Here is a 24,186-nt window from a genome sequence, read left to right as displayed (position 1 = left end):
GAAATAAGTTTTCCAAACCTCTATATATATTATTAAAAAGACTGTTACTTATAAAAAGTTCTTCACTCTAAATTTGACACCCTGGTACATTTTGGTCACGTTTTATACGGTGATGTTTCGTTTATTGTTTTTGTTTCATTAGATACCGTTTGGTTAGTCTTCTATGGACCAACTAGGAATAGTTTAAAATTTATAAACTGACCGCTTACCACTTGAGAGCTAATCTTGTAACAATAACATTCTTCTCTTTTGTTTAAGACTACCGCTAATAACAAATAATAGCAGGTAACGAAACCCATCTTCAAAGTCACAAGGTTGAAATTGCAATACATCATAGCACATTAGATAATGACACGGTACCTCGCCGGCGTTGAACGTTGTCCACAAGATAAGCTCTCAAATGGTAAACGGTCAGTTAATTAAATTTCAACTATAGAAAGAAATACACTTAAAAGATATAAGGCAATAATATACTAAATTCTAGATAGTGTTTTAAATGGCAATCACTGTACAAGGAATACAAATTAAAACAAGAGTCTAAATGGAATTACAAAAGAAATTATGCATTTATATTATTTATACCAATAAAATCATATTATAACTTCTATAAAATACAATTTCTTACATAAAGAGAACAAACATAGGCATTAAATGCAATCAATAATCAACAATTCGTATTTTAAACTAAACCAAAAATAGTTTCCTTCTCTTTCATGGCATTTACCTATCAATCAAAATTTAATAATAAACCTTACCTATACACAGTCTTACGATGGAAATACGAACGAGAAGTGTCACCCTAATTATCGCAAGGAACAGTTTATATTAAAGCAGAATCAACATTTAACACATATTCACAATACTATAATCACTGAAGATGTAGAGATCGGAACAGGTGAACACTACCCGTATGGCTCAATAACAGAAACCACGCACAGAACACATTGTAAGAAATAATTTTAATTGATGTCGGGGCATTGCATGGAATGTTATTATTAGATTAGCGAGTGCCGTATACAGTGATAAGTAGTAACAATCACAATTATAACCCTGCTTTTTTGTAGAGTCGCGCGAGTGCTGGGCCGGCCAACTTGGGCGCTACTGCGCGTCGTTCCGCAGCGACGAGTAGGCGAAGGGGCCGGTGGCGGGCGTGTTGGTCACCAGCTGCAGCGTGCGCTGCATGACGCGCAGTCGCGACAGCAGGTTGTTGCTCGCAATCATCATGCTCTGCACGCAAAAACATAATTCAAATACACAACGTACCTACATATTGACACGTACACTTAGCTGGAAAAGTGCATGGCCCGTTTATGAATGAATTCAATTTCATAATGTGCCTATGCAATTTTACAGCTGACTGTACAGTACGATGGAGAAAAGCCTGAACCCTCTGCGGGCTATACATTAAATTTATATACAAAAGAATAGATGAATCATTTTATTTTATATTCATTGATATTTTTATGATCAGTTTACAGTTGTACGTTTTACGTCCACCTATATCGAATTACAAATGAGCTGGAGGCAAGAAAAAGGTCTAAGTACATATATGTCTCTACGATCTTCCCTCTACTAGCTGCTAAGGTAGCACATGTAACAGTAGGACTATTCCCGAGCCCAAAAATGAACTCCTTCACAGATATGAAAGTATTGCTTGGAAAGCTATGCCGGTATCAAATAAGTATAAGTTACCTGTAGCTCAGGCGCGAGCGGCAGACTGGCCACCAGCCACCACAGCCAGTCCGGCCCGTCCGGGTTCCGCCACCACTCCTCCTCCGCCCTCAGCGGCATCTTGCCGAACGCGCGCTCCAGCTTCCAGAGCACGCTGGTCTTTAAGTTCTTCAGCCAAAGCAGGGACATTAGTACCACGTCGAGACCCAAGTCACGCATTATACCGATGCTGAAGTGGTCTTCGGGGATCTTATCAGTCAGAGTCTCCACCCTGGCCAAGCAACTGAAAAAACGAAACTTATTTCAAAAGATATACCACTAATAAAAACCATAAGAACAAAAACTTTTATCACGGCTCTGTTGTACAATGTACATTCGGTCTTTGCCGTACCTGTCCCTCAGCCGTTCAACAATTTTGAATCGTGAAACGCCGATCGTGGACAAGATGATTCGCCCGTCTCCGCACTCTACACAGTCGCGTACTTCCAACATCTGGAAACAAACAGATGATCATTAACTCTTGTGCTACTTGTGGAAGGGATGCTATTTATTGTACTAAATCCAATACTAGAGCTTGGACCTGGGCCCTATTTCTCGAACGGTATTACTCTAATATTATTAGTCAGGGACAGTTCATGGACTAATAATATTAGTCTAATACCGTTCGAGAAATGGACCCCTGTTGTGCAGTCGAAAATTACAACCTTGTTTATACGCATTAGACACGTGGTCTATACCTGTCGTGTCGAATGATGATCCCTACGACAGTTTCTTAATTTTCTTTTGCTTGGGCTTAATTCAAAAAATATTTTATTTATTTTAACGGAGGATAGGCAGGCGTTTGACCACGATCACACCTGATGGTAAATAATTGAAAATATATACTTTAAGCGTATTTTTATTACTAAAATGTTACATTTCGAAATAAATTAATGTGGTAAATTTACAATGAAATGTCTAAAACATTTAACATGACAGCTACTCGATATAAAAAGAAACTGTCATAAGGATCATCATTCGACGCGCCCGGTATAGTGCTTTTAACGGTGCACTACCTTATTACCAGACTCTCAATAGACAGGTCAATAAAATGTCATGTTATGACTGAAAAAATTAAGCCCAACAAAGCTGCTGCGTTACCTGTTGAACATTTTTACGCTTATACATACGATATTTGCTAAGATGTAGACCAAAGTGCAACATTTCGTAGCAAATAGCGGCTACATCATTATGATCATATATTACCGTTCCGTAGGAGTCTGTGTGGTCCTCGTTCCTGGCCACAATGCCGAGGCGTCGCGAGCCGGATTCCAGGATCCGCCGGATGAACACGCGGTAGCACGGCGCGGAGATCAGCAGCGGGCACGGCACTCTGTGCATACAGGAAACGGCTTTATTATATACTTCGTTTTTTTAGCATGAGAAAATGGGTAAACAGACTTGGTGTGTATTTTATTGAAAAACACCTATATATACACCACAAACACGTAGTCTCAATAAACTTTTTATAACAGTGGTTCTAATTATAGTCTGGCCGACTATCACCGGCACAAGAAACAGGCGCGTACTAAAAAAAAAGATTAGTACGTAAACACTTAATTTATTCATTTGCCACCATTAAAGTAGAACTGTTGACTATGAGACCAAATTTGAGCCCATAATCCTACTTAATGCTCGTGCACTGTTAGCGTGAAACAATAACTTGCACAATGAATATTCGAAGAATTTTATTCATTGTTTTACAAAATAAATCATCCTTAACTAAGCTACATTAAAATACAATACCAATTTAAAAATAAACTAAATAACAAACTTGACAAAGTTGTGTAATTTTTTGCTGGCTGGACGGCTGAACCCTACGGTCTGCCCTTACATGTACGGAGCCTCCTTGTGCGCGCTTTTGAAGGACGGTGGTTTGAGGCCAATTGCAATCGGTAGCACATTTCGTCGCCTAACGGCTAAGATTGGGTGTAGGGCTGTGAGGGTGGAAATGTCTGTTTATCTTCGTCCTTGTCAGTTAGGGTTTGGCACAAGGATAGGCTGTGAGGCTGCTATCCACGCAACATGGGCTTATACTTCGGATCCAAGGAATGAGGAGTGCATAATGTCAAGCTGGACATTAAAAATGCATTCAATTCCGTTGAGCGCGACGTTTTGTTGGCGGAAGTAAAGGAGAAGGTTCCTTCTCTTTACCCTTTTCTTTTCCAAGTATATTCCTCTCCCTCTAATCTTTTTTATAATGGTTCTCTTCTTCTTTCGCAAGTCGGCACACAGCAGGGGGACCTTCTTGGCCCTCTGGTTTTTAGTCTCGCGATACATAAAGTAATTTCTGGGCTTCAATCCCCACTCAACATATGGCACCTAGATGATGGCAATATCGGGGGTAAGCCTCTGGAGGTTCAGCAAGATTTGCTTGCCCTTCTTCCGCGTTTTCAAGATCTAGCCGTACGCAAGCAAGTGTGAGTTTTTTCCTTGCAGCGTCGGGTCTCGGCTATCCTTCCCTTTAATTAGCAACTCCTCCCAGGGCTCAGAGAGTAGTCGCCCCAAACTTTTAATCTTTTGGGCTCTCCCATTTTTTCGGAAGCCATCCCGGAGGCCTTCGAGGCTAGAAGACAGCTTCTTTTGAATGCGGGGAATAGGTTAAACATTTCTGCGCACGTGTCACTAGTTCTGTTGCGGTCCTGTCTCGGCGTTCCGAGTTTCACCTACTTTTTACGCACCGTGCCTTCCTGTTCCTGGCGTTTTCCCAAACATATTGACTCCTTGGACAGCGTGTTGAAGGATTCAGTAGAGTCGCTGCAGAACGTCTCCCTCAATGCGGACCAGTGGGATCTGGCCTCCCTTCCCATTCGGGCGGGTGGGCTAGGCGTTGCCGGCCTTTCTGGCGTCGGCGGCGGGGGTCGTGGGCCTTGTTACTCAAATTTTAACTGGAAATGGTGACGAGGTCTCTATAGAGGCGTGGTTGGCTCTCAACCCTGATGCATCGGATGACGTGGGGGTTGAGCGGGTGCTCGGGAGTTTAGTGGAGAATGCAGTGGGTGTAGAAAGGGCAAGAGTCATGGCAGTGTCAAAGCCTGAGTCTGGGGCGTGGCTCCAAGCCCTTCCCTCTCCGCACTTGGGTACACTGCTTGACAACGACTCGACGCGGATTGCAGTTGCTCTTCGCCTGGGCTGTGCTGTGTGTGAACACCACGCATGCATCTGCGGCACTATAGTGGAGAGCAACGGTCATCACGCGTTGAGTTGTTGTCGATGTGCGGGGAGGTTCCCACGGCACCACGCGCTTAATGATATAGTGCGGAGGGCGCTGGTTTCTGCTAATGTCCCGTGCGTGCTGGAGCTTCCTGGTCTCAGTCGCCCTGACGGGAACAGGCCTGATGGGTTGACTTTGGTACCCTGGGAGAGGGGAAAGTGCCTAGTTTGGGACGCGACGTGTGTCAGCGCACCTTCGCGGCGTCGCATATTGGACGTACCGTGAGAGCGGCAGGGGCAGCGGCTGAGTTGGCTGCGGTGCGCAGGCGGGAAAAATACGAAGGTCTTGCGAACTATTTGTTTGTCCATTTTGCAGTGGAAACCACCGGTTGTTGGTATGCTGAGGCCAATGCCTTTTTCTGGGAAGTGGGGAGATGGATGCGGGAGAGGTTTGGATCCTCGCTCTGGGACCTTCTTGATGCAAAGGTTATCCATCGCCGTTCAACGTGGCAACGCGGCGGGCGTCATGGGTACCTTTGCGTCGGGAGGGTCGCGGGTGGAGTGTAGCTGTCGGTATTTAGGTTACAAGTAATTTAGGACTATGTTATATCTGTATATTTGTTTTGTTATTGTAATATGCTTTTTTATTTGACATTGTTAATTATTTAGTTTATTCTTGCACAATTACAATTCGTATGAAAGTACTTACTTGGGAAACGCAGTGACGCAGATGAATACCGGCACGACGTTGGGATCGTGCGGCGGCGGCGGCGGCGGCAGCAAGTTGATGGACGCCAGCGCTGCGCTTATGAACCCCGATGTTCGAGTCTGGAAAAATAAAAGGCTATGTGTCAAAAACATTCCGGAAAACGTGCGTCCTCCCTGTGTACCGTGAAATGGTTGACGTTTTGGGTACATTTTACTAAGGCTTTCACCATACAGCTTATAAAAAGTACAATATTTGATCATACCTCTAAAGTTCTAGCAAGTCAATTAGGCTTTAAGAGTCCTTATTCCTACAGACGAGCGTATTTTGTAAAATGCTTCCTTTTTCATTCAAGATTACGACGTAACTATTAGTATTTATTCAAAAACTGATAACGTACTTAAATAATCGTTTCCTAAACTAGCGGCTCCAACAGTTCAAATTTTCATTTTCTCTTTTAAACCTCTTTTTTAATGAGGTTTTTTGGGAGTCTTTTCCAAATTTTGCAGTGAGATGTGGCGTTTCGGTTCTCAATTTTGCTATAAACAAGAATCATTTGGTACATGAATGACTACAATTTGATTCAACATATCTCGTACGAGGGGCTGGAATGATTAACAATCGAAGCTTCATTTGAAAAAACTGATAAAATACCTTCCGAGTTTTCTTCATTTTTTTGGCGAAAACAGGGTTTTATTATATTTTATTTCCGCAAATTGTACGCATATTTTGCTTTAATAATAATATTATAGCAAACTGTAACTTTATGTTAACCTATAAAAAAAAAATCGTAACTATGGGACCTACATTGCCGTAAATTTATATTTTTTTTAAACACGTATAAATCACGCAGCAGCGACGCCCCGCTCTCAGTCCGCGCGGAGCGCGCTTAGAGGACGGACCTGTGCTCGATTGTCAGGCATTCGTTGCGATCGTAATCAGCTACGGAGTTCCGAGAAGTGCTATATACAGCGATTAGAAAATCTTAATAAAAGTTCATTTTTTACAGTATGCCTAACAGACTCGCTTATTTATGGATTTTCAGTGTTACTTTTTTTTTAATACTAAGTCGGTGGCAAACAAGCGTACGGCCCGCATATGTACGCCTGCAACTCCAGAGGAGTTACATGCGCGTTGCCGACCCTAACCCCCTCCCGCCCCTCGTTGAGCTCTGGCAACCTTACTCACCGGCAGGAACACAACACTATGAGTAAGGTCTAGTGTTATTTGGCTGCGATTTTCTGAAAAACGCATTTTCATTTGAAATTACGTTAGGGTTTGCATTATTATTTTTGACCCGGATGAAGTCCAAGTTCTCATGATGGAGTCAGGAGTTGGTCACCAGAACTCCTAATCTACTCATTATAATCCCATCGTGTTTGGGCTCAAAAGATTTGCCCTGACGAACACCATCGATCTAGATGAGGTCCAGGGTCTCATGATGGAATCAGGAGTTGGTCACTAGAACTCCTATTCTACTCATTATAATTCCATCGTGTTTGGGCTCAAAAGATTTGCCCTGATGAGCACCATCGATCTAGATGAGGTCCAGGGTCTCATGATGGAGTCAGGAGTTGGTCACCAGAACTCCTACTCTACTCATCATAACTCCATCGTGTTTGGGCTCAATAGAGTTGCCCTGACGAGCACCTTCAATCTAGATGAGGTCCAGGGTCTCATGATGGAGTCAGGAGCTGGTCACCAGAACTCCTAATCTACTCATCATAACTCCATCGTGTTTGGGTTCAATAGAGTTGCCCTGACGAGCACCATCAATCTAGATGAGGTCCAGGGTCTCATGATGGAGTCAGGAGTTGGTCACCAGAACTCCTAAACTACTCATCATAACCTCATCGTGTTCGGGCTCAATAGATTTGCCCTGACGAGCATCATCAATCTAGATAAAGTCCAGGGTCTCATGATGGAGTCAGGAGTTGGTCACTAGAACTCCTAATCTACTCATTATAATTCCAACGTGTTTGGGCTCAAAAGATTTGCCCTGATGAGCACCATCGATCTAGATGAGGTCCAGGGTCTCATGATGGAGTCAGGAGTTGGTCACCAGAACTCCTACTCTACTCATCATAACTCCATCGTGTTTGGGCTCAATAGAGTTGCCCTGACGAGCACCTTCAATCTAGATGAGGTCCAGGGTCTCATGATGGAGTCAGGAGCTGGTCACCAGAACTCCTAATCTACTCATCATAACTCCATCGTGTTTGGGTTCAATAGAGTTGCCCTGACGAGCACCATCAATCTAGATGAGGTCCAGGGTCTCATGATGGAGTCAGGAGCTGGTTACCAGAACTCCTAATCTACTCATCATAACTCCATCGTGTTTGGGCTCAATAGATTTGCCCTGATGAACACCATCGATCTAGATGAGGCCCAGGGTCTCATGATGGAGTCAGGAGTTGGTCACCAGAACTCCTAATCTACTCATCATAACCTCATCGTGTTCGGGCTCAATAGATTTGCCCTGACGAGCATCATCAATCTAGATAAAGTCCAGGGTCTCATGATGGAGTCAGGAGTTGGTCACTAGAACTCCTAATCTACTCATTATAATTCCAACGTGTTTGGGCTCAAAAGATTTGCCCTGATGAGCACTATCGATCTAGATGAGGTCCAGGGTCTCATGATGGAGTCAGGAGTTGGTCACCAGAACTCCTAATCTACTCATCATAACTCCATCGTGTTTGGGCTCAATAGATTTGCCCTGATGAACACCATCGATCTAGATGAGGTCCAGGGTCTCATGATGGAGTCAGGAGTTGGTCACCAGAACTCCTAAACTACTCATCATAACCTCATCGTGTTTGGGCTCAATAGATTTGCCCTGACGAGCATCATCAATCTAGATAAAGTCCAGGGTCTCATGATGGAGTCAGGAGTTGGTCACTAGAACTCCTAATCTACTCATTATAATTCCAACGTGTTTGGGCTCAAAAGATTTGCCCTGACGAGCACCATCGATCTAGATGAGGTCCAGGGTCTCATGATGGAGTCAGGAGTTGGTCACCAGAACTCCTAATCTACTCATCATAACTCCATCGTGTATGGGCTCAATAGAGTTGCCCTGACGAGCACCCTCAATCTAGATCAGGTCCAGGGTCTCATGATGGACTCAGGAGTTGATCACCAGAACTCCTAGTCTATTCATCATAACTCCATCGTGTTTGGGCTCAAAAGATTTGCCCTGACGAGTACCATCGATCTAGATTAAGTCGAGGGTCTCATGATGGACTCAGTAGTTGGTCACCAGAACTCCTAATCTATTCATCATAATGGTAATTTGATGGTGCTTGTCGGAGTAAATCTATTGAGCCCAAACACGATGGAGTTATGATAAATAGATTACGAGTTCTGGTGACCAACTCCTGACTCCATCATGAGACCCTGGACTTCATCTAGATCGATGGTACTCGTCAGGGCAAATCTTTTGAGCCCAAACACGATGGAATTATAATGAGTACATTAGGAGTTCTAGTGACCAACTCCTGACTCCATCATGAGACCCTGAACATCATCTAGATTGATGGTGCTCGTGAGGGCAATTATTGAGCCCAAACACGATGGAGTTATGATGAGTAGATTAGGAATTATGGTGACCAACTCCTGACTCCATCATGAGACCCTGGACTTCATCTAGATCGATGGTACTCGTCAGGGCAAATCTTTTGAGCCCAAACACGATGGAATTATAATGAGTAGATTAGGAGTTCTGGTGACCAACTCCTGACTTCATCTAGATCGATGGTACTAGTCAGGGCAAATCTTTTGAGCCCAAACACGATGGAATTATAATGAATAGATTAGGAGTTCTAGTGACAAACTCCTGACTCCATCATGAGACCCTGAACATCATCTAGATTGATGGTGCTCGTGAGGGCAAATCTATTGAGCCCAAACACGATGGAGTTATGATGAGTAGATTAGGAATTATGGTGACCAACTCCTGACTCCATCATGAGACCCTGGACTTCATCTAGATCGATGGTACTCGTCAGGGCAAATCTTTTGAGCCCAAACACGATGGAATTATAATGAGTAGATTAGGAGTTCTGGTGACCAACTCCTGACTCCACCATGAGACCCTGGACTTCATTTAGATCGATGGTACTCGTCAGGGCAAATCTATTGAGCTCGAATACGATGGAATTATAATGAGTAGATTAGGAGTTCTAGTGACCTACTCCTGACTCCATCATGAGACCCTGGACTTCATCTAGATTGATGGTGCTCATCAGGGTAAATCTATTGAGCCCAAACTCGATGGAGTTATGATGAGTAGATTAGGAGTTCTGGGGAGTTCTGGTGACCAACTCCTGACTCCGTCATGAGACCCTGGACCTCATCTAGATCGATGGTGTTCGTCAGGGCAAATCTTTTGAGCCCAAGCACGATGGAATTATAATGAGTAGATTAGGAGTTCTGGTGACCAACTCCTGACTCCATCATAAGAACCTGGATGGACTTCATTCGGGTCAAAAATAATAATACAAACCCTAACGTGATTTCAAATAACACTGAAACTCTATAGCACTAATGTGCGCAAGCGATTGGCATCTTGACTACGCAGCATGGGTGCGTAGCCACCATGCCAATCGATACGACAACGAAACACTATCTGTCTCTCTCTCGTACTAATATGCACAAACGATTGGCATCTTGGCTGGGCAGCATGGGTGCGTAGCCAACATGCCAAACGTTTACGATACGACAAGGAAACACTATCTGTCTCTCTGTCGCACTAATATGCGCAATCGATTGGCTTCTTGGCTAGGTATCATGGGTGCGTAGCCAACATGCCAATCGTTTACGATACGACGACGAAACACTACTCTCTCTCTATCGCACTAATATACGCAAACGATTGGTATTTTGGCTAGGCACTAAGCAAGTGTGTGGCCAACATGCCAATCGTTTACGATACGACAACGAAACACTATCTGTCTCTCTATCGCACTAATATACTTTATTTATACCTGCAGTCATTTAGTAACTTCTTCATTTTCCATTGGTGTGAAAGAGACAGAATAAAGAGCAAGGGTTATAGTACACTCTGTAGTCTGTACACTTAGTAGTAGTGTACATAAAAAAAAAACTACTGTGCATATACAATAAAATAAAGAGTGCCCATATGATATCATATGACACTAAAATTAATGTTGCTTGAAATTATATTGAAAACTATCAAGATTATTCTAGTCTGCATTGAAACGCGCGTCGCGTTGCCGGCGCTCGCGTACCGAGCGCCAACGCCATCTATCGAGCGTTATTTCGTGAAATCGGAGAACGCTCCAAGGATTAAGGGCTCTTAAAGTAAATTAATTTATAACTCGTATTAAAATAGTATATTCACAATGCAAGTGCGCAATATGTGTAATTGTTCACGAGTCTCGAGATACGATACACGGGACAAGTAAATAATGACACTTGCACACGTCCACTGAACGACGTTTTCTAATATATTTGCGAAAAAATAACAATAAAACAAATATTGGTTACGCGAGTATTACACTTACAGACCTTACAGTTACGAATTTTCCCTTGAACTTGAATGATATTGTTAATTCAACATTACACACTACGTTCAACGAAGATTTACATTTGCAAAAATTAATCACAACAACTCATTTCATACAAATACACTCTCACAGTTGCAATTTATGTTGAATTATTTTGATACAACTAAATTTTAAGTGAAAATACTGATAATAGTGGGCGCCGGTTTTACTATTTTTTTCGTTTTTTCCGTTAACGACAACGACGACAATGCCAACGTGGCAATGATAGTTTCATTCAGTCAATACTTAAAAAAGTTTTTTAGTAATCATACTAATATATAATAACAAATAAATATTTAATTAATATCGTGTAATAATATTTTTTCCACGTAATAAACATGGCGTTAAAAAATATATGTAAAGTTTTTGGCTATCCAAAGTCATCGGCGTGGACGTATGAATTACGGCCAAAAATAATTAAAAAAAGTTGAAGTAAAAAGCACTAAAAACAGCTGTGTAAAGTTGCACTTTTGTAACTGTATTTAAAAAGTTTTGATCATTGCGGACATGGTCATGACATCGGCCACATCCTTATAAAGACAGAAAAAGTACATGTTCCATAGTTCGTGTCATACACGACGACGCGCAGATTTGTCAAATATAAGATTAGATTTGACAAATCCGAGTGAGTATTTACATGAAAATACGAGTCACGGCACGCGTGTTGAATGACATTCGCTAGAGTGTATTTAATTCGCTAGAGCGAATTTGTGTCAAGGATTTTTCTATATGTATACCTTTAGTAAATCCTCAAATAAAAATTAATAATTTTACACTACCCTAAACTAACAATAAACGTAACAATATTTCTGTTTTGAAATAATTCGAGTTCGTTCATGTGTTGTGAAGACTTAGTAGCGTATATATAACTTCGACAACACGACACGTAGCTAGCTTAGCTACGTATTCTAGTTTAGTAATAGTTTCTCAGTGTTACAGCTTTACACTGTTTATAAGTTTGAACACACGCAAGTTTACTACAACAATCTTGTTTATTACAATTTGAGTCGATTTTAACCTTCCGGTTAGCCGTTATAATTACTAAGTAAGAGCGGGCATTTAAGGAAACAGTGTAGCTAGTTTCTAGCTTTTACGCCTGCTGAATCAAAGGCAAGCCAGACAGATAGTGATGATGATGACTAACGGTGTTATTGGTTTTATTCATAAAATCGTTGTCGTGAACTGTTGTAGGGAATCTGGTCTGTCATAGTAACATAGGTGTAGATGTAAATATAAAGGAAATCATGATCAACATCATCTACGCTACTCAACTGCGCTATATTCCGTTTATGGCCTCAGCATGTCATATTTCTTAGATTTAGTTGAGTTTTGTTTTTATTATTAAGGTAATAATGATACTTAAACGTAAATTGTTTTAGTTCAAGTACCTAAGTATTTCATATAATTAAATATAATACAATGTACACAATGTATAAATGTAACTTTCCGGTTGTCCTAATACCTATCAGATATTAGTAAAAAAAAAATACAACATATCCGATAATTAATGAAACAGACAGTAATGTCAAACCTGCTTACTGTATTACTACTCATTGTTTTTAGGGTTCCGTAGCCAAATGGCAAAAAACGGAACCCTTATAGATTCGTCATGTCCGTCTGTCTGTCCGATTCTGTCACAGCCACTTTTTTCCGAAACTATAAAAGCTATACTGTTCAAACTTGGTAAGTAGATGTATTCTATGAACCGCATTATGATGTTCACACAAAAATAGAAAAAAAAAACAATAAATTTTGGGGGTTCCCCATACTTAGAACTGAAACTCAAAAAATCTTTTTTCATCAAACTCATACGTGTGGGGTATCTATGGATAGGTCTTTAAAAATGATATTGAGGTTTCTAATATCATTTTTTTCTAAACTGAAAAGTTTGCGCGAGAGACACTTCCAAAGTGGTAAAAAGTGTGCCCCCCCCCCGTAACTTCTAAAATAACAGAATGAAAAATCTAAAAAAAATATATGATATACATTGCCATGCAAACTTCCACCGAAAATTGGTTCGAACGAGATCTAGTAAGTAGTTTTTTTTTAATACGTCATAAAAATTTAAAAAAAAAATTTTTTTCATCAAACCCTTACGTGTGGGGTATCTATGGATAGGTCTTCAAAAATGATATTTAGGTTTCTAATACCATTTTTTTCTAAACTGAATAGTTTGCGCGAGAGACACTTCCAAAGTGAAAAAATGTGTGTCCCCCCCCCCTGTAACTTCTAAAATAACAGAATGAAAAATCTAAAAAAAATATATGATATACATTGCCATGCAAACTTCCACCAAAAATTGGTTCGAACGAGATCTAGTAAGTAGTTTTTTTTTAATACGTCATAAAATTTAAAAAAAAAAATTTTTTTCATCAAACCCATACGTGTGGGGTATCTATGGATAGGTCTTCAAAAATGATATTTAGGTTTCTAATATAATTTTTTTCTAAACTGAATAGTTTGCGCGAGAGACACTTCCAAAGTGAAAAAATGTGTGTCCCCCCCCCTGTAACTTCTAAAATAACAGAATAAAAATCTAAAAAAAATATATGATATACATTACCATGCAAACTTCCACCGAAAATTGGTTTGAACGAGATCTAGTGAATAGTTTTTTTTAATACGTCAATAAATTAAAAAAAAATTTTTTTCATCAAACCCATACGTGTGGGGTATCTATGGATAGGTCTTCAAAAATGATATTTAGGTTCCTAACATCATTTTTTTTTAAACTGAATAGTTTGCGCGAGAGACAGTTCCAAAGTGGTAAAATGTGTGTCCAAAGTGGTAAAATGTTGAACAAGATCTAGCAAGTAGATTTTTTTTAATACGTCTTAAATGGTACGGAACCCTTCATGCGCGAGTCCGACTCGCACTTGGCCGCTTTTTTATTTTTTCTTCTGAAGACTAGTAAATAGAATTTAAGTATGGCTCATGATTTCATTTTCTTTATGCTGTTAGTATGTATGTTAACATTATGTACTTAATAATGAACCTCCAGGTCTATTAAGTATGTTAAGTACTCTACATTGTACTTCAAGTCCATTTGTATAGGTGACTGTTTGTGTTAAAAAAAAAATATATATATATATATATCTTTTTATATTGTTTACAACCTAGATTTAAGTGTGTAACTGACACCACACCTCTATGAATTGATATTATATTTAGTTCCTGGCCGAGTTATTAGTTTTCACTGTTCAAGGATTTAGGACAAGTCTAATGCATTACATAACATTGGCTTCAAATATAACCCACGTAAGAACAATGTAACTTTACTAACCAATGCGAGATTAAAGTTGGTGAGATCGCGCATGCAAAGGGGGCAGGCCTTCCTGTAGTCCAAGGAGCAGGCGATGCAGCTGCGGCAGTAGGTGTGGCCGCACGGCGTGGTGACGGGCGCCACGAACGCGTCGCGGCACAGCACGCACTCCAGGTCGGCAGGCGTCAGCCACGTGTCGGCCGCCTGCCCGCCCACCGCCGCCGACAGCTCTCGAGTCAGCTGCTCCGGCTCCTGCTCTTCCAGCAGAAGCGCTATTGTCTGTAAGAATAATGTCACTGTGGTAATAAGGAACAATACCGGGGTTCATTATAGAAATAGTAATACTATTTCTGAGTAACTTCGAAGTAATAAAAAAAATTGGCAATACAGATCGCGAAGCAACAGTCCGTGTCTGAAACAAGCAATTTCAACGTCAACCATGCACAATCGGCTGGCGCGACGTCGAAGTGACGTAACGTTACTTCAGCCCCGTAGATGAATGGCGCAACAGTAATGCGACAGTACAGAACAATGCCGATACTGTTTATTACTAACGCCAGCATTCTACTCTGTAAAGGCGAATAATAGTTTAACTGTAATATAGCTCAAAGCGACAGACACAAGTAGTCATTTGAATAGCGTCTCAAAAAACGTACGAAGTTCTTTTGAGAACATAAGCCTAAATATAAAATAAAATATCCAACCGCTTAAGAGATGGTTTCCGAGATAAGGAGTACAGTCGCCATCAGATATTTCGAAACAGCCAAAGTGTCCAAATATTTTTGAGCAAGACTAAATTTCAATAAATTTTGCACACTGCAAATGCCATTTATATCATGACTATTGCAATGGCAAAAACATCTGAGCACGGTTTTTTTCAATAATTTATTTGCACACGTCCAGTCAAAAATATCTGATCGCAAAAAAATGTCAAACGTATCTAAGCAATAAGGGCTTTCACAAAAATCTGCTCAGTTGAGGACAATAGACTGTATGTGTTTACTATTCGTCGTATAATTGGTTAGCTAATAGTGTAGTAGTCACGTCTGAAATATCGATACGAAAAATATGGCAAAAATATGTATACACTATCTTAATATATGGGCAATAAAGTCGTGTATACATACTTTTGGCACTTTTTTCGTATCGATATTTTCAGACGTGACCGTACGAGTAAAGATAAGACTAGGTAACATTAACTCTCAACCACTTATGTCTTCCTACCTAGTACCCGTACTCTACTTATCGTCTTTTAAAATTTCTTGAAGGAAATATTTTTATTATTCAAGCACCTATATTGTACTTTATTAACCGACTTCAAGATTTCAAAAGGAGGAGGTTATCAATTCGGTATCTTATTTTTTATGTTTGTTACTCCATAACTCCGTCATTTCTAAACCGATTTTGAAAATTATTATTTTTTGTTTGAATCTATATATGATTGGTCCCGTTTTTGTCTAAACTCAGTTCTGATGATGGGATCCATGAGGAATCGAGGGAGTCTTCAAATGTGAAGAGCATACGAGTAAATATAGTGATTTTTGTATTTTCATCAACAAATCAAGCATTCACATTCAAAAACTGACATTTGATGAAGTGGAACTGCTGATGATGACCAGAATGGAACTCTTCAACGCCGCGTAGTTCACGTTTGGCAATTTGTTCTCTTCGCATGTTTGTCAAGCAGTTAGGTTTTCAAAGTACATTTTTGTCAAGCTTGAGTTTTGATGATGGATTCCATGAGGAATTGGAGGTACATCTCAATTCTTTTAAGCAAACTTAGCCATTTTTAATACTATATCATGCAGTACCAGTACCCTATTACGGGTATTTTACCAGTTTTTTTAAATTTCATTGTATGAAATCCAAAATCAACAATAATCTTTCTTTCACCGGTCTCCCTCATTGAAGTCGGTTTTTTTTTCTTATAAATTATGTCTTTACATTTATACGTGTTTTTGCATTGCTTATAAATGCAACTATGTAGAAAATAGCCAACTAAATAGCGACTCAAATGCTCGTGCATGTATAAACTTCTTCATACCTTTTAATATGCTATGCTAGCCTAGTACTACTATTAAACTTATAATGCATATTTTGTCTTGGAGAAATCGGAAACACTCACTACCTCATAATAACTTATACAATCCTAGTCATTCGAACCTTAATTTACGGACTTTGATAACTCTGGGCTTGTTAGCTATTTTTGAAGTGATAACTTCTTTAGCGGCGCTGTGCACTTTTTGTGATGGGGAAAAAATGTTAAACTCGCGTCAGGGATCACGCGACCGTCAGATTGAAAATCGTCAGATGTAATTGGATGTAATATAATCCAGCCAAATTAAATATATAATTGTTATTTCAGAGTAGGTGTCAATACATAACAACTTTACATAGTCATAACTCATATCATATAAGTTGAAATAATTCGCAGAATTTCAGCGGTCATTGTTTATATTCCTGAAAGATTGTTGAAAAACGTGCAGAGTTTCGAAATTTTCTGCGCACTATGAAAGGTTATGTTTTTTCGCAGTGACGTTGTAATTTTATCGATTTCAGAAGTGGATTGGGGTTACTTTGATTCCTGGGTTTACATTGATAGAAACTTTACCTCAGGTTTAAACTCGAATATTACCCTTTCTGAATGCATCCTGTGGATATTTTTTTTACGGTTGGCCAGATTGAACGTCACTGCCAGTTTGTAATTTGTGTCCGAGGGATAAACCACGTCGAATTATGAGAAAAAAAATTAAATATGTAAGTATTAGTTTTCTGTAATTTTAATAGCCTGTTTAACTTCCAATGTACAATGTTCTAAGTAAATACATAAATTTGATGTAATTCATTGAATCAGGCATGTATCGGCCTATGACATTGATTCTTGTTGCAAATTATAATCATGGCGGCTATTTGTATGTTTTCGGTTTTCGTGGCATGGGGTGTCATTGATTGCCTATAATTTACTTTGATCAATGACACTCCAAAAAATATAGTTTTTTTTTATATTATCTAAATAATGAATGGTTTCTTAACTGATTTTTGTTTTATTGTTTTAGAATAATGCCTCGAACATATAAAAAACGATTGGGTTCCCGAGCATATCGAAACTACTCCAGTAAAGTTATAAATCGGGCTATGACAGAAGTGGTCGAAGGCATGCTATCGATACGCCAAGCATCCGAATATAATGGTATTGTTGGTAAAGTTTGATAGCTTTTTACTGTTCAATTATGCTTCTAAACAAAATTAACTAAAATATGAGACTGTTTAGAAATAAAGTTGATTCTTATTAAACTATCCTTGTTTTTCTTTGTCAAACTAAGTAAAATCCTAAACCTGCGAACGGATTTTTTTAATGTTTTGAATGTTGACTCTCTATAGGGGTTACTATCGAATTCCGTCGAAAAAAAAGGGGGGTCTCAAAGTAACCCCAAGTTCAGTGTAAAGTTGATCACCACTTTTATATTTAATTTCAGGAGATGCATTAAAAATTAAAAAATATAATATTAGTGAAATCGATACAAGAGCAAAAATCGATATTGTAATTTTTTTTGATTCCATTTGCGGGGAGATAAATACATATAAATTTTTAATTTGATCAAAGTAACCCCAATCCACGGTAATGAACTAGCTTTATTTAGTAGAATACTATGAAAGACATGAATGATCTTTGGTGAACTTTTCTTAGTTATTTACCCTGTTGGTTCTGTATCTGGCAAAATCAACATTTTATTTTTGTAGGTTTCAAAAGGATGAGGTATTACAAAATAAATGGATTCAGCGTGTAATTGGTCAGCCGAAATTGATCTTGAAAAAGTCATAGCCAGATATGCTGAAAACACTTCACATCGGATTATTTTCTAGCAAATGAAAATATTAAGTGGAGGCGGCAGAAAGGTGGAGTTGTATTAGGGACCAACATTACATTTGACACACATATTTTGGTAATATTTTTAACAAATATTTATTATTGCATTACCTATCAAAGCATCATCATCTGTGAAAAACGTTGGGTGAATTTCTTCCAGTGCCTATGGATGTTTGTGATGCAGAACACATAAAAGTTTCCAGTCATAATATATTATCGGAGTCAGGAAGTAACATAGATGCCCCCTCAAAATTGGTAAATAATATAAAATACTGTATCTCGCGCGACCAATGATGATCCGTATGACAGTTCATTTTTATATGGAACAGCTGCCACGTCAAATGTGTATATATTATCGCGGCTAGGCTAGGAGGCCTAATGAAAAATGATTTAAAAAAAAATTGGTACATAAAATGAGTAGTTTTGAGTGGTGGACTCTAAATGAGATCGATGCTACATTAATTCTCATATTAGGGTCTGTGAGGAAAGAGAAGAGTCGTGGAATATATGATATGGGAACCAAACCAATACATTTCATGACTCTTCTCTTTCCGCACAGACTATTTGAATTTTAGAGAGAGGGGAATGATCAAAAACATGATTTTGTCATGATTTTCTGAGCTATTAGAACTTAACAGATTAAACATTAAAGGTACTAAATCCTGGCGTAATAAAAATAATTGTACCTTAGCGTTAAAAAAGGCTAGGCGCTAATTCAAAGAAATCTTCGTAAGAAAAATCATTTTTAAGACATGATTTTCTGAGTTATTTGAACTTAACAGATTAAACATTAAAGGTACTAAATCCTGGCGTAATAAAAATAATTGTACCTTAGCGTTTTTTCTTAAAAATTAAATCGATAACTTGAAAAATTATAACGCCTGCAAAATTGTAATAGCAAGCAAAATATAAAATGAGTAAAACTTGGAAAGCACAAATAAAATGACTCATATTATAATTGAATATAAAGGTACAAAAAAGGTACAAAAATTTGGCTTTTATAGAATTTATCCATAACCACGGGAACATAGCGTAATAAAGTACACCCGCCATTCTGACTGTCAGGATGGCGGGTGACCTGTTTTTTGATCATAACTTTACGAACTGTGAGGTACAAATTTTTTTAAACGAGGTATTAAATAGTACAAATTAGGTACAAAAATCTGGTATGCTTTTCATTTGATTTTATTTAGGTACACCCGCCATTCTGACTCTCATGTTCGGTGGAGTATCCGATCTGCAAAGAAATACAAATTACGACTAACTAATAGACTACATACAACTATTAAACAATATGAACACTGCACTATGTACAGAACAAACTACAGTTAAGTATTAAATCTAGGAACTTATTGTACAATAATATGACACATACTACAACTTAAAATTATTTTTAGCTAGGAATTTATTCAACAAAACACAAAACGGAGTAAAAACTAAAGTTAGTAAAAAGTTAATATTTACTGGATGGCTATTCTCACGAGGAAGAAAATCATAGGTATATAGAATAACGTATTTTAGGACACTCCAATAAAATATGATTTGTAGTACCCTCGTCCAGTCCACACTCACAGATAGAGCTGTCCCTTATCCTCATTTTGGCCATACTATTAAAATCAACCGCTGACACGCAAGACGCGTAAAGAGGGACACATATATCGTTTGACGTTACGTTACTCTTCTCGTGAATTGTCAAAATTTTTAAATACGAAAATCACTTTATAGTTTGTTCAGGCTGCCTTATTTTATTTAACCTTAATGCAAAAGCTAAAGGTATATTTTGCTTTAATGTGCAGATCTTTCTGAACGCCCTAATTACTTAAATACGTTCGAAATTTTGTGCGATCAGATATTTTCGACTGGACGTGTGCAAAGAAATTATTGAAAAAAAACGTGCTCAGATTTTTTTGCCATTGCAATAGTTATGATATAAATGGCATTTGCACTGTGCAGACTTTATTGAAATTTAGCCTTGCTCAGAGATATTTGGACACCTTGGCTGCTTCGAAATATCCGACTGTACCCTACCTATGAATTAATTTATGAGTAGAGTCCGAAATCACGTCGCGCTACCTACTTGATGTAGGGTAGGTTATATGCTTGATAGGGGAGTATAAGTTTTTGGCAAAAATTTCATTTTTGGTACAAGCTTTTATCGCTGACTGTACTTTTCTTTCCGCAGGCAAATAATACTCATCGAGCAAAAACTAATTCTAAAAGCAATTCTAAAAACCCCAAACACAATTAGGTTGCGTTGTTTTATCAGTTTATCACAGAGTTCCTATGTCCACCTCTTGTCTCCATCATCAGATCAGCTCGATGGTACCATAATATTGCATTGTCACCCGACTTACATATGTATGCAAATTTTCAGCTCAATCGGAAACCGGGAAGTGGATCAAATTTAAGTTGCAAGATTTGATTACAAACAGACAACAGTCAGGTGGAAGTAAATAAAAGCTTGTAAAATAGACTTACCTATGTGTTAAAGTTGTGTTATGAGTATTCTATTCTATTTTTATTAAAAAATCACTATAAAAATAAATCACTATATCATGTTCTTCTATTCTCTTCTATTGAAAAGTGGCTGTGACATAATCGAACAGACAGACGGACATGACGAATCTATAAGGGTTCCGTTTTTTGCCATTTGGCTACGGAACCCTAAAAAATATCAGATTGAATCTAATATACTTAATGAGGTTATATGTATACATACGGACATGTCATGCGCAGAGATGACGAGTATGTTAACACATTAACTCTGCCGGGAACCCACCTGGTGGGCGCTTGTGAACTTTGTTCAGATGCCGGACAACCCGCTGGGCGGGTTGTTTTGTACGCAGCTATAGACTACCGGTTTCTGGGGTAGTGCGCCGTTTTTTGTCTGGCAGTGAATGTGTTAAGAGAGCGCTATACCTGTCCGAAAAAGAAAGAAGTAGAGGCCGGCCCCCAACGACGTGGTGGACCAGTATGACCAAAGTTAAAGAAGAAGAAGCTACCTGATCCGACAAACCTAGACAGAATGTCATGGCGCAGAAAAGTAGGAGAGCCAACCCCACCTGATGTGGGAATGAGTAAAGAAGGAGAGACGCACAACGAAGTAGAATAAATAGAAGTCTGATTAGATGTCAAAAATTACCCCAAGGGAATTGTGCTGCGAGCGACTCAAGTCTGCCGCGCGGATGCTGACTACCCGTACATCAAATATTGCCGCGCGAGAGATTTTTATTTTATACTACGTCGGTGGTAAACAAACATACGGCTGATGGTAAGCAGTCTCCGTAGCCTATAAACATATAGAATAACGTTGCGTGTTTGACATATACAGCGATTGATAATAATCATAGATGACGAACTAGCTCTGCAAAATGACCCCACACACATTGTGCCGAAGCGGGCGGGGCGTCAACTTTGTGCCGCGGAGCTATTTAGTTCGCCAATGGCGGCCCGTTGTCACAGTCATAGCAAGAAGTATTCAAAATATATCTTTAACAAAAGAAATGCCTTATTGTGCGGATAAATGATGTGCTAGTCGTTCCAACAAACACTAGAAAAAATATGGGATTACTTTTCACGTATAGTTTAGCTAGGTTCATATTATTTTGATTTCTCTTGATCACAACAGGCTTTATATGGGGATGATGTTACGCATTTTAAACAACCATTGATATTAAGAAACTTTCATTTTTAATTTGTTCAGGTTGTTATTTTAATAATTTAAATTTGTGATAGTAAATACGAATCGCCGTTGTAGGTGGAGGTTTTTTTATGTGTACTTTCTTACTAAGTCTCGGTATGTCGCTGCTATTTATAACTTTTCGTTAAGTTCGCGGACGGCTGGACCGATTTGGCTAATTTTGGTATTGGAATATTTCTAGGTCCAGGGACGGTTTGAACGGTAAAAAAATATGAAAAGAATGCCAGGAAAATAGTCGAAACAATAATGATATTTTCCCATACAAACTGTTCCTAAGGCGACGTATTCAATACGAATTTCTGCATGTTTGCTCTGATCAAGATGAAAACCGATATCTGAGGATCCCAGAGGATATGAGGTCAAAAATGAAATAAACCATCTTGAATTTTTGCATTTTGGCTCTGATCGAGATGAAAATCAATATCTAAGGATCCGAGCGACCCGTGTTTGCTTTTATATGATAAATGATGATCATGATAAGAGCAAAAATGGAGATATTCAAGATGTCGGGCGTTTAATTCAAGATGGAGGGCGCTTTTACCAAATATGACTTCAGAATCATAATGAAGTGCCGTTCGGATCCTCAGATATCTATTTTCACCTTGACCGGATGAAAAATTCTAAAACTCAACCCGCGGCATTTTCTTTTTAATTTTGATCTCAAATTCATAATAAAAGGCCTCTCGGATCCTCAGATATCGGTTTTTAATTTTGATCAGAGCAAAATCAAAAATCCCAAATGCCAGCTGTATTTTTCCAATTTTTAACTATCAAATTTACAATACTTTACATCTGACACATTTCTGTGCCACCTAACTAAACGTCGCAGGTGCCCTATATGATGAACGACACAAATGTATTAATTGGTTCAAAGGCTTAATTGCCTTTAAACACGTGCGATAAAAGAACAAATAATATGCCTTTAAATTAAAATAATAAATTATCATACAAAAATATTGCATTTAAAACTACTTAGTCTATATTGCATGAAACCGTCTACCTAGAGTTGGTTTCCATTGACATGTATTTTCAAGTGACAACGCTACAGCCAATCACATCGCCTCATTTTATAATAGACCAATCGTAGTTCGGGTGGTTTAAATTGACTAATCATGGTCAAATGAAGTTTCGTCGAAGAAAACAAGACCTGAACTTTGACGAGTTGTAGTTGGTCCGTTATTACTATTAGTATTGCGTGTTTTATTTAATAATGGGGCCACATTTACGCTGATATTTTGTTTGACGTTAGTCTTCTATGTTTTTTTCGTTCGCTGGACATATGTCATTTTGTTTTAGCTAATTAAAACTAAAGAAAAATCACTACTTTTTTAAAGAGTAGGAAATTGTGTATTGGGTAATATTCAAAGCTGCGGGCGGGGTCTATTTATGGAGAAGGGATAACTCTCAGTGATATGTATAAGATAAGTGTCAGTTATATGAACCATTTTCGAAGTCAAAAATGTACTTCACGCTTCGTCTGTATATTCTGTCACTGGTTACGCAAAGTCAATTGAGGAAATATCTTAATTTTGATACCAAATATTTGTCTAGCCCGATGTCTTGACAGCGCGACGATATTGCGAAGTATATTTATGAGGTACAACCAATCTTTGTGGCAAATTATATCCAATTATGCTTAGCTGTTATGCGCGATTTAGTAACAACCATCGTCTAGCATAATTCAATTGACATACATAATTCAATTAACTCTATAGGCTACAGAGATTCTTAACAACTAGAGCCCATACAAACTACAAATAACTTTAGTAATTTTCCATCTGAAACGCTCTCCGAATTGTTTTGAAACAAAACATGTAAAGCGTACCAGTATTGCACAGGATGTTTACGTGTAGGGAACGTGCGTGTGTAGCGGCACTGGTCTTGGAGGGTCGATATTCAATCAGTATGCATGCAGTATGTCTGCTAAGCTGCTGGCTCATATGAAAATATTCGCACATACTCGTCATGTGTGGACATGTTTTCAACAATAGGTGCAGGTACTGAAATCTCCATTACTTGCTTGTTGATTCAACAATTGATGGTACATTCTACCAAAGTGTACATTACCTAATGCTAGGAAGCCGGTAATCGGTCCGACACTGTTAGTTATTCTCTAGTTTTGTAGTCAGTGACATGTAAAGAAGCCATACGATAAATAAATAAATTACAATAGTGTTTTCTATAACGATTGAATGTTTTTTAAACTTACAATCTTCA

At 38.7% G+C, this 24,186-nt stretch overlaps 1 protein-coding gene and 1 long non-coding RNA gene across 2 annotated transcripts in view; one reads left to right on the top strand and one right to left on the bottom strand.

Moving 5' to 3' along the window:
• Nucleotides 1-940: 940 nt before the first annotated feature.
• Nucleotides 941-24,186, bottom strand: part of LOC133516635 (uncharacterized) — a 56,500-nt gene continuing 33,254 nt past the window's right edge. The window contains exons 7-12 of the mRNA XM_061849653.1: nucleotides 14,423-14,680; nucleotides 5,573-5,691; nucleotides 2,917-3,043; nucleotides 2,063-2,163; nucleotides 1,693-1,954; nucleotides 941-1,227 (exon numbers count right to left, since the gene is read on the bottom strand). Coding sequence (XP_061705637.1) covers nucleotides 1,099-1,227; nucleotides 1,693-1,954; nucleotides 2,063-2,163; nucleotides 2,917-3,043; nucleotides 5,573-5,691; nucleotides 14,423-14,680 — 996 coding nt within the window. The 3' untranslated portion in view covers nucleotides 941-1,098. The remainder of the gene's footprint in view (nucleotides 1,228-1,692; nucleotides 1,955-2,062; nucleotides 2,164-2,916; nucleotides 3,044-5,572; nucleotides 5,692-14,422; nucleotides 14,681-24,186) is intronic.
• Nucleotides 17,028-17,696, top strand: LOC133516681 (uncharacterized). Its single transcript, XR_009799253.1, has 2 exons — nucleotides 17,028-17,158; nucleotides 17,458-17,696. It is a non-coding gene; the product is annotated as an uncharacterized LOC133516681 (long non-coding RNA).

Source organism: Cydia pomonella, chromosome 1, assembly GCF_033807575.1.
Source record: "Cydia pomonella isolate Wapato2018A chromosome 1, ilCydPomo1, whole genome shotgun sequence".
Classification (NCBI taxonomy): Eukaryota; Metazoa; Arthropoda; class Insecta; order Lepidoptera; family Tortricidae; genus Cydia; species Cydia pomonella.
The sequence above is the reverse complement of the archived record's forward strand: the minus strand, read 5'-3'. Positions and strand labels throughout refer to the sequence as shown.